The sequence below is a fragment of the Sapajus apella genome, unplaced genomic scaffold, assembly GCF_009761245.1.
Source record: "Sapajus apella isolate SASKATOON/1434 unplaced genomic scaffold, GSC_monkey_1.0 scaffold54, whole genome shotgun sequence".
In the NCBI taxonomy this organism is placed as follows: Eukaryota; Metazoa; Chordata; class Mammalia; order Primates; family Cebidae; genus Sapajus; species Sapajus apella.
In genome coordinates this window covers 5088938-5099669 of record NW_022436994.1, presented here as the reverse complement: position 1 = coordinate 5099669, position 10732 = coordinate 5088938, and the positions used below count along the sequence as shown (strand labels likewise).

At 40.4% G+C, this 10732-nt stretch overlaps 1 protein-coding gene across 19 annotated transcripts in view; it reads left to right on the top strand.

The window, feature by feature from the left end:
- IKZF1 (IKAROS family zinc finger 1) overlaps positions 1-10732 on the top strand; it is a 98652-nt gene that overhangs the window by 14787 nt on the left and 73133 nt on the right. For all 19 annotated transcript variants that reach the window (XM_032244235.1, XM_032244229.1, XM_032244222.1 and 16 more), the window contains exons 2-3: positions 1-36; positions 7885-8004. The exon at positions 1-36 is cut by the window's left edge and continues 18 nt beyond it. In XM_032244235.1, coding sequence (XP_032100126.1) covers positions 1-36; positions 7885-8004 — 156 coding nt within the window. The remainder of the gene's footprint in view (positions 37-7884; positions 8005-10732) is intronic.

Below are 10732 nucleotides of genomic sequence, written 5' to 3'. Positions count from 1 at the left end.
ATGCTGATGAGGGTCAAGACATGTCCCAAGTTTCAGGTGAGACCTTATGAGATACCTGTGTGGGAAATTCATGAGAAAAGCTTCCCTGGGGCCAGAAGTCAGGATGCTTGGTATGCTCATGGGGGAGGAATAGGGGCTATTCTGCAAAAGAAAAGACCATGATAGAATTTGCCTGAGTGTTTCCTTCACCTGTTACAAATTATCCGACTTTGAGAAGCTGAACAGAAAGTTTCAAGAAGAAATTAGTTTTACTATTAAACCTCAGGAAACAAAAAAGGAAAGAGCTAAATACATATTTGTACTGTTGGAAGGAGAAATGACTGATTGATCTGCCCTAAAACCCAAACACATGCCAATGATGGTATTAAAATGAAAGGGATAAAGGAAGAGGAAGAAGGGGAGAGAGAGAAGGAGAAAGTAGCTTGAAAAACGTAATTGCTGGGCATGGTCATGACTTTTTGTTCATTAAACGTGGATACAACATTGCTCCCCTTTGCCATATATCTATTCAAGCCATATTGGACATAGCTCTTCTCATCCAGGAGACCCAGGAAGTGGAGAAGCCTGTAGTGGGAGAAACCTAAGGGTGGGTCACAGACTGTGACCATTTGGCAGTACTGAGGATGGATGGCCAGCCATTCCAGCAAAACCGCACAGTTCCCCAGTGCATGGACACAGGAAGACAGCTTTCTGTCTGGCCCTGTACCCAGAGGCATCAGCCCCAGTAGCAGCTTCCATGGACTTTGGGGTTTTTGGTATTTCATGTTTTCATGTCTCATGGGGTCACAGCCAGCCCCAGAGGCTAGCCTCTATTCAAGCAAAGTCTCTCAGTGGCATCTTGCCTTGGCTGAGTGCCCTCATGTTTTGAAGTTTCTATGGATTCCACATGTCAGTGCTCCTGATGAAGACCAAGACCAGTGTGTGGCTGCTCCCATGCTTGCTGGCCTCCCTGGAGAAGGTGAAGGAGAGAATCTTCCGAGTTCCATGAAAATGGAGATAGATCTTCCAATCACAGGCCTCCGTCTCCATCGCTCCTTCAGCCACTCTATTCATGTTTTAGGTTTTGGACTTTTAAGTCTCCCAGATGCGAAGAACAAACAAAGGCTAACCTATTTTTCTCTTAGAGTTAGGCGTCATATTTATTACAATATAATTTTCATATTCTTTATGTAATTCTCATCTTCTATATCTTAAATGTAACTCTCACATATGAGAATTATGTAATTCTCTTTTTGTATATCATTGAATAATTTCTCTTAATTTTTAAATTTTTTTAATAGACATAAAATGGGCACTTAGTGATGTTATGATACACACGATGTATAGTAATTAGATCAGGTAAATCAGCATATACATCGTCTCAAACATGTATCATTTCTTTGTGTTGAGGACATTCAACATCTTCCTTCTAGCTATTTGAAACTATATATTATTGTTAACTACAGTCATCCTGCAAGGGTGTAGAACTCTAGAACTTATTCCTCCCATCTAGCTGTAATTTTGTCTCCTTTAACAAATCTCTCCCTGTCTTCCCCTCCTCCCACCCTTCCCAGCCTCTAGTAGCCTCTGTCCTACTTTTTACTTTGATGACAACAGCATTTGTTAGCTCCCACATGTGCGTGAGAACATGTGGCTCTTGAACTTTTAGAATGTGGTGTTCAGGCACTTCGTGGTACAGTTGGTAGAAGTGAAAATGTATCCAAAAGTTTGTGATTATCTGTATAAACTAAAATTGTTTAAATCCAACCATCTATCAACTTCACGTTGAAGAACATACCTTAGAGGTGTAGTCTCACAAGTGCACAGAGCATTTAAGCCTTTGTTCATTGCAGCAGTTATCAATATTTTAAAACTATGGTACGTCTGTGTACGTCCACATACAGCTCTTACAAATAAGGAGGATGTAAATGAACTAGTATGAAAGGAAGTCCAAAATACGTGTGAAAGTGACAAAAGCATGGTTCTTGATGGTATGCAAAGTAGGATCCCATTCTTTAAAAAGGAAATACATACACGTACACATTTTCCATATGCTTGCACATATGTTTAGGAAAATTCTGGACTTCCTCTTGGAAGATTGGTGGTAGAAGGAAGTGGGTGAGTTAGGGAAGAGAAGGAGGAGAAGGAAAACTTTGCTTTTCATCTTCTACCTTTTGGCATTATTTGAATTTATTTTCCTTAAGCACATACTTTGTTTTTTAAACAAAAAAGCACAACAACAAAAAACTAGTTAAATGGGGGGGCAAAAAGCAGTTTAACTCTCTGTTGGCTTCGCCAACCTCTCATGCAGCCTAGGAGAGCTGGTCTAGGAAACATTGGCACATGAGGACTGTGATTCTAACTCATGGAAGAGGGTCTCATTCACTGGGTTTTTTGACTGTGACTAGAAGTGATAGAGTCAGAAAACCCAAAGATGTTACAAATTTCCAGAGGCGAAAAGATGCTTTCATTGTTTCTGCTTTTCTGCTTTTCTGTGTCACTTTCACTTTGGGTAGCTTCTAATTGGTTTTGCATGGTGTATTTGAAGAAAATGAAACCCCTTCAGCCAATGCAGGGATCTACACTCTGATATTCTAGAGTCAAAGCTTAATGCTGACGCCTAGGGATTTATCTCTAGAATGTCTCTATAAGGAAGAGCCGCTCAATATTCTGATCTCAGGTCTTAGTAACAAAACTAACAAAAGCCTGATTTTCCTCTGGTGGTTTTCTTGTCCCTACCACTATACAAAATAAGTAATTTTTTCTGCACTCTGACTGTTTAAAGGACAGAGTGGCTGGGGTGGGGATAAGAATGGAGGCCTTCTTACACAAGACTTCCTGAAAAAGGAGACTCTTTTTTTTGTTGGTAATGATTTGGTCTGAAATTTAGTTTGTATGCACTTACCAAAGGGATTCCTACTTCTAAAACACTCATGGTACTTTTGATTTCTGTTAGCCTTTGAGTACTCTACCTAGTGATGAGAGCACTCAAAGAGTCATGTCACTTTTAGAAAGAATTCAAGGATGCTTTTTCTACTTCTTGGAGTTTCGTCTCTGCTTCTGCAGTTAAAACCAGTATTTGTTTTTTCATTTCTAAACTTGGAATAAGTGACAGCTACGGCATAAGGATGTACATTTAACCAAATAGGAGTTAATATTCTTGATAAGAAATCTCAGGAATATGTTACTGAATCATCCTCTTTTCCCATAAAATATTTAAGTATCAGCAGTTTCATAGGATTCAACCTAATATATGTGAAATGCTTGATAAACAGATAAAGGCTTAATATCTGGGTTTTTTTTCAAAGCTCTGGGTTCTTTGTTCCTTGAGATTTATCCTAAATGTGGGCTGTGTCCTGGCTTACTGCGTCTTGCAGATGTGTAGTAGCAGACACTCCGTAAGTGTTTAGTGACTTGAATCCACAGGGTATTGAGAAATGCTATTGATAGACTTGGAGGAGAGAATATCTAAAGCAGGGTACCCTTTAGGACACAGCTCACTAATTTTTGGGTAGAGCATATTTTTCCTTTCTTTGTGTTTTTGGCCATCTTTCCAAAATATGTGTTATAACTATGCATTATTTTTTGGTTTGGTTTCTAAAGAAAGAGTCAGCCAGGGGAAAGTGAAGTATATGGGAGCTGAGAGACTTGCGTCAGCATCCCATCTCTGCCTCCCACAATGGGAACTGAGACAGTTATCTTTGCCTCCTGGACCGCTGTAGTATTATCTGTAACAGGAGGGACTTGAGCCAGTTGATCTCTCAGGTTCCTCTGGCACCTCTGACCCTAAATACATATTGGAATTTTACTTAATGCTATTTGTAGTTTTGTTGGGATGTAGAAACCAGAAGTACACCCTTAGATATATATAATCTGCTTCAATAAAGACTGTTTGTGTATATTACAGTGTCAATGGCAATATTTAATCTAGTTAAGCATAGTAAATCACATTGATTGAATGCTTTGTATTTAGCAAACATTACACGAAGTGTTTTCTCATTTCAAAGTCACAAAGTCCCACAGAAGAAAACAAAGTTATCATCTCCAACTTGCAGGGAGCTGAGACCCAGAGAATTTAAGTAACTGACCACAAGTCCAGTATGGAGTCAGAGATGACTCTGGGGTGTGAGCCCTACTTGGACCCTAGAGTTCAAGCTCCTCCACTACTTTATAGAGTGGAGATTCTGTATTTTGACCTTGTATTTACCCAAGGAATTATGGCCCCTTGGGCAATTGTATATAATAAAACCTCATGAAGTTGTGGGGGGGGGGGGCAGATCACAGAACTTTTTGAAGTGAATTATAATCTACTTGTGAAATTATTTGCTTACAGTTTATAAGCTAATTGTACAATATCTCATTCAGTTTTCCCAAAACACTTCTCATAGGTAATGCTTTATTTGAAACATAGGCCATAGGTAAGTTAAACATAAATTTGTATTTTTATAATTTAGCCAGAAGTTTATGTCGTTTTTTCTGAATAAGTGAATTGTATTGCATCTTCTAAATTATTCTGTTTAAACACTTGATGTCTTGCTATCTTCATCTCTGTGTGTTTGCTGGGAGCTTGGTGAAATGTATGCCTTATGTTTCTCTGTGCACATAGTTTACCAAATAATGCCATAAGCTTAGCACATTAGACTCCATGTACATTATTTTTATTTTATCTTTACCGCAACCCTGTGAGATAGATGAAAATCATGTTTTTCAGCCTCCTTTTTCCACTTGAGGAAATGAGTCTTAAAAAGGTGACCAGTATCATGTTCCCGTTGGTCTTACAACTAATCAGTGAAGCCAGAAAAAGCCAGAATTATGTCCTGGGTCAACTAACTTCTAGTCACTGTGTGTTAGTATTTGAGATGTGTTGGCTTGACTTAATCATTTATTTTTTAGTGTTTTTTAACCTTTGCATACTTTTACATTTTAAATGGTTAACCAGACAAATTCATTTAAAGTCAATGCATAAAAACACTGTGCCTGTTATGACAGGTTTCATGAAGTGATAACTTTTCATCATGGAGATCTCAGCTGTCACAGACGATGAGGGGCCCTGGGTACAGAGGCTCACGTGAGGGATGAAAGTCTCAGCAGCCTGGACTCACACTTTGGAGCTTTTAGGCAAATCAGACAACCTCTTAAGAACTATCACTGAGTTGAGGCAAGGCGAGCTTGAATTAACGCAGAGCCCTTGGTGAGCATGTGAATATATCTCACTTCATGACCATCCAGTTCCGACTCTTTACTAGATGCCACTATATGTACCAAGGCTGATTGTTTATTCTCCCTTCTCCCCATGTGGTTTCTTCTGCATAGAGAGTTTCTATTGATCAGTCTGACCCATGGTATTTTGGAATTGTGATCCCTACTGTTTCATTATTCCTTTGCCTCCCCTGTGTTGAAAAAAAATAAATGTCCTGAGATGCAAGATCAGGGACAGTGGAACACTGACATTTAGTTCAGTGCAGGAACCGAAGGCAGATGTAATTCTTAAGAAGCACCCCTGTTATTATGAACCATCCTCAACAAATTGTAGGTGATCCTCTTATAGACACAGCATTTAATTCTTTTGGAAAAAGTAGGAGTTATTTGGATGTATTTTAGCATGCACTGAGCAGAAAGGATGGCGTTCCTTCACTGGGTAACTCCTGATTCTTTATGATCCTCTCTTGGCTCCAGGGCATCATGCACCTAAGGGCATCTGAAGGATTCTTTCAGTGCTCCAGCATGATCACAAGGAAAAGCCATAGGAGGAAAAGAGTCAATAAAGTTTAGTTTCTCAGCCTAGGTTCCTGCGTCCCCAAATTGCAAGGTTCCCACTTTACACAGAAGACCTGTTATGTATATCACAGTTCTGTGTAAGATTATTTTGTTATTCTTACCCCTTGCCCCCACCCCCACAGAAAAAAGATTCCTAAAGTCCTAGAAGTTTGAAAATCATTGCTCTAGGAAGTCATCTTACACAAAAATAAGAGTTGTCAGCTGATTCATATACCTCCTGCGTTCTCCTATGTGGAGTTTTTCCCCATTTATGAAAGAGGTGAAAATACTTAAGATATCTAGCAATTGTCACTTTAAAATTTTTCTATTTATAGCATGAAAATAGTAATGACTTAATGTACATTTCCAAGGCTTTAACATAACACGAGGACATTCAATCAGTGTCTCTCTGGCCTTTGTTTTTCCTTGGGAAATTCTCATAATCCTGCTCCATCTTTAACTATTTATTTTGTATTGGCTATCTAAATATACCGAATAATGCTCTTTCTGAAAATATGCCAATTGTGGTAATTACAGTTAAGCTGGAATATTAAATTGTGATGTCTGTTTTCTAGAGAGTGAAATAGTATTCCCCAGAGCACAGGCTTGGTGCCTGTGTAGGTTCTATTTTAAATATTCCAGTAAGGGTTGTTTTATATACCAAGGATGATTTTACTGGTCTTGCCAGTCAACTGAAATGCTGGTGTTACTCTTCTGGGAGGTTTATTCAAACAAGCAAGGACATTGCACACAGTACCTACTCATATTTTTCAGACATTTTAATATTTGGTTTATCACTTGCACACACTCTTAAAAATCTAGCTTTGTCTACGTGTTCATGTCATTTTGTCTGTTGCTAGCTCAGTCAGCAGACACACACTGCCAGGCTGTTGCCATTTCATTAGACTTCTTCAGGACCTTCATCTAAAATGGTCTTCCACACCTAGCTATGCAGCATTAGTTCACATCATCTATTTCTTGCATGTGGGTTGTGTCGCACCTCAAGTTTAAGTTAGATTGGAAGGGCAGAAACTATAGGAGTTTCAGCTTCAATGGAAAAAAAAAAAGCATTTTCTACTAGTCATGGCTTCCCAAGGAAGGTTGGATTCCTCAGAGTAGGAGTGATTCCACATTGCCAGAGCCTCTGGTCCAATTTAATTCTAATCCAGTCAAAATAAATATAGGTATTCTGTAAAACCCAGTTTCATTTTCTAAATCCTACTTTGTCTAGTATAAGCAATTTTTGTATTTATGTGGATTGTGTTTTATTTTCCTATTTCAAAGCAAAGAATTTGTGTTGGCCGACTCCCTTTGCATGCAGAGGGGGTCATTTTCCCAGTGGGCGTGGGGTTCCCTTCCATTCCCTGCCCAGCCGTCTTCTCCCCACCAAGTTAAGTCTAACTAAGCAGCTGGTAAGATATTCCCTGGTGCTTGAAAAGAAAGTGAGCAGATAGCAGGATGTATGGCTCTAAGCAGCGTACCCACTGTGGTGTCGTCAAACACAAATTGACAAGAGGGTATGGCACAACAAGCTCATTGGAACAAGCTTACAGGGGGAAGTTGACAAAAGATAGGGAGAGCCTTAAAACTGTAGATGCCTTTTGATGCAGTGATAGAACGTCTAGCTATTTATACTGTGGTGATTGTTAGGGATATGAGCAAAGATTGGCTATTAGGATGTTCATTACAGTGTTGTTTAATAATAAAAAAAAACACGATATGAGCTCAAAAATAGGAAAAGAATTTAAATAAATCCTAGTGTACCCGTTATAAATCAAACTATGGAAATATGGCCCCTAGCTGGAATTATGTTTCTGAGAATGTCTAAAATCTAGTTTATTTTGTAAAAGAAAATATGTCATCTCATATTATTTGTAGTATATAGAGGTGATTTTAAGAGTGGCAGTGTCTGGGATTACAGGTTATTTTATTTCTTCCCTTTTGCACATCTGGGTTCTCTCATTTGTTTTGTGTGGGGAGCAGTGACTTTTTTTTACAAAGAGAAAAAGGTATTTGTATCTCAGCAGAGAAAGCACTGGTTCCACCCAGTACCTGCCCCCTCATGCCACCCTCTCAAGCCAAGCCAAGGGGAAGCCCAGGCACCTTGACAGTGAATGCCCAAGACTCAAGCTCCTTCTTTATCCTCAGGGAAGGAAAGCCCCCCTGTAAGTGATACTCCAGATGAGGGCGATGAGCCCATGCCGATCCCCGAGGACCTCTCCACCACCTCGGGAGGACAGCAAAGCTCCAAGAGTGACAGAGTTGTGGGTAAGTGGGTCACCGGCCACCTCCATGCCTGTGAAACCTTTATCTCTTTGTATTTGGATGCAAGTCATTTTATCCATTGTGTTCCCCCAACTGGCATGTTAGAGAAATATGGCACAGAGTCGGCAGGATGGGGGTTCTCTGGTATGCGGGAGGATGGACACTCACAGGCCAGCATGACCGTGAGAGCCACACACACCCCATAAAATGTCCGAGTTGAGGAGCAGTCTTCCCCAGGGATGCGTCTCTGTTACTGTCCCCTGTTCCTCACTGCCCCTTCAGGAATATCGAATCTTACGGACTGTGTTTTGGCAACAGTGCTTCAGTGTTTGGGGTTAGAAGAAGCCACATCTGGCCATCTTGTGCTATCCCTCTAATCCCTAGTTCTTAAATTTCAGATTTAACTGAAAATAGAAAGTTTCATAAATGGTAATTTTTAAATGTTAGAAAAAAAATCTAAGTTAGCACAGATTTACACACCTTTTCCATAAAAACCTATGTCTGGAACCATCATCTGCAAGTCCACTGGCTAAATTAGACATGCAACAGTTTGTGTTTGGAACGCTTCACCCACCCTCTTTATTTCAAGAAATCAAAGACTGAGAAAAGTTAATTAACCAAGGTCAAATGACAGAGTCAGAAGTGAACCGAATTTCTGACTCAAAGACTAGTCAGAAATTCAGTTATACCATGTTCTCATGCGCTAATGAGTCAACAGTTCCTTGGAATACCTGTTTTCTTCTTTCGAAAGAGAAAAAGCTGTGATACTGAGAGCCACCTATTGACACAAAAGAGTATCATGAAGGACACAAAGGTAAAATGAGGTAGACTAGATCAGCGTGGGTCAGCTACATAAGCTCCCATAGCCAAGGAGGGAACGTGTATGTAAAATTCCCAGGCTTATACGAATCACCTCACTGTCTGCCTATAGGACATCCTAGTGCAATAATGGGAAATTGCAATCACTGAGAATTTTATCTACATGTACAGAAAACATACTTTATATGTTTTTTATGTGTATTAGAAACCAAGTAGACTAGGTATAATGGTTCTTTTAACTCAGCAGTACAGTTAATGACACAAACAGATAAAGATAGTGGCTAAAGCCATTTGGTGTAGATGAATCCAGAAAACAAGTACATTTATGAATTATTTTACCCTATAGGAAAATGACTATGTTAAACGGGAAAGCAGAGGGGAAGAGAAATGAACTTGTGGCTCATCCACTGTATTCTACCCAAGGAAGATACATATATCATTTCAGGGTTTTCCAACGTTGGGACGCAAATGATTATGTTTGATTTCAACTTAGGTTTTTATTTTTGAGATTATCTTCTGTGTATTGCAAGTGATACTGGTTTTACCACACATTGTACCGTTACAAGGGTTCCTTTCAAAACACATTTATATAAGTTAAAAAATCAAATGAAATGAAAACATTAAGTCACTAGTAGTACATAGATATGATAAAAGTTTGCAAAAGTGGCACAGGAATAGCCATTTGGAGGGTGATGTTACCTGACTTGTTTAGTCCCTGAAGCACCCAGCGCCAAGGGTACTGTTCTCCCTGCTTAACACAGGAGCAAACAGATGCTCACACCCTGCCTGAGAATACAGAGAGGCTCAGAGACTGAACCAGAATAAATGACCCACTAACCATGTAAATGAGAATCTGGATGTCAGAGTGAGGATGCTCGCTCGGGTCACTTTGGAGAAAGAGATAGGTTCTCCCTGGAATCCCTCAGCTGCCCTTAGAGGCTGTGAGCCATGGTGGCTGGGGGCATATCCTTTAGAGAACTGAAAGTCAGGCTGATTCCTGGAGAGTGAAGACTAGCACACATGCCTTCAAAACAGTGTCAGTATCCTGTCCCTTATGGACTTCACATTGTTGGTAGGTTTTCCTGGATGGGAGATCACCCAGCACCTGGTTGGCATTACTGACAGGTTCCCAGAGCTGTGTCTCTTGGTTCAGAATCCTGCCCTCCGTCCTAGCTGCACCCAGCACAGGCATCACCTTGGAGTCAGGGGCAGGTTTGTCATTGCCCATAGGCCCTGACCCTGTCCTTTATCATGTTTGACATGATTTTCAGTCTACGTTTTCTTCAGGATGAAGTTGAGAAAGTATGACTTCAGAATTCTGAAATTAAAGAGCCCTAGAAAACCTCTTTGCTTGGCTTGTAAATAGCAGTTGATGCAGCCCTGTGGACGGGCAGGGACAGCCATGTGACCTGGGCACTGAGACGATCTAGGAGAATGGGAGAATGGACGCTTCTCAGTGGAGCTGGGGGCTGTAGGAGTGATGGGTTACTGCAAAGAAAGCAAAAAATACGAAGGCCTGCACGACAAACTGGGCACCACACAAAGGACAGGCTTGAGAAGAGGAAGTGAGGGAGGGAGAGGATCTCACAAGACTCGAGCGTCCAGGAGACATGGAGGGAAGAGTGGGCTCTTTACAGAGCTGCATTAGAGACCAGCCTCGATGGTTCTGGAAGGAAACCAGCCGGCTTTCTTATGTGGCGACGGGCTGTTCATTAATTTGTAGTGTACAGCATTCAACAAATCAAGTGTGTAGAGAACATTAGGAAACAATATAAAAAGGTAAGGAAATTCGTGGATAAAGGAAATAAACTGGGTGCCGTATTTCATCAAATTATTCCATGGGAATAAGTCATCGGAGCAAAGGACTGTAAAGAGTGCACAGCAGGAAATAAGAAGACAGCCCTCCCTGGGG